Source organism: Sciurus vulgaris, assembly GCF_902686455.1.
Source record: "Sciurus vulgaris genome assembly, chromosome: 3".
Lineage (NCBI taxonomy): Eukaryota > Metazoa > Chordata > Mammalia > Rodentia > Sciuridae > Sciurus > Sciurus vulgaris.
Window position 1 is genome coordinate 120,645,534 of NC_136463.1, and position 669 is coordinate 120,646,202.

At 33.2% G+C, this 669-nt stretch overlaps 1 protein-coding gene across 2 annotated transcripts in view; it reads right to left on the reverse strand.

Annotated features, from left to right (window-relative positions):
• The window catches only part of LOC306657926 (sodium channel protein type 1 subunit alpha-like), a 271,243-nt gene extending 270,918 nt beyond the window's left edge, over positions 1 to 325 (reverse strand). For both annotated transcript variants that reach the window (XM_079134422.1, XM_079134421.1), the window contains exon 1: positions 1 to 325. This exon is cut by the window's left edge and continues 75 nt beyond it. In XM_079134422.1, the coding sequence (XP_078990548.1) occupies positions 1 to 5 (5 nt within the window). In that variant the 5' untranslated portion in view covers positions 6 to 325.
• Positions 326 to 669: the final 344 nt, after the last annotated feature.

Sequence of the window (669 nt, forward strand, 5' to 3'; positions counted from 1 at the left end):
AGCATGCTGAATAAGGTAGCATAGAATCAAGGAACATAAGAGACCAAATAGGAACTTTGAATATTTGATGATGACACTTGTTGAAATGTTAACAACTTTTCCTTAGAAAATAATGTAAATGAGCTTATAGATTTTATTTTGGTTATTTGAACCATAAATAAAAGTAACATAACAAAAATGCTCATAATGCCATTCTCCCAATCTTCTCTGAGATCTACACTGATTTATACTAAAATCAATAAACTAAAACCAGGGTCACTCAAGATGTGAAAGGGCTAAAACTATATTTACTGCAATAGCAAAAAGTTCATTCTCCAGTATTATTTCGAGTATATATTTTGGAAAGGATATGAGTGTACTAAAATCTTAATAGATATTCTTCTCAGACGACTGAAAGGAGACAGTATGTACAAAGCAGGTGTGGCATTGAAACGGAAGATTGCTTTCCCTTTGTTCAATACTATAAAAGTCTGCAGGAGGAAAAAGAAAACAGTATAAAGCTGAGAATGTAAAATTTCAGTATAGTACATGATAACAGCAGTTTTTTTCAACCTGGTAGTGTCATCTTAAAAAACAAAAACAAGAGCACTTGAACTCAGGTAAGGTGTGTCCAGTGTCACCGACAGCTATCCATGTCATGGTGACCAATGAACTCCAATTCCTTTCAAT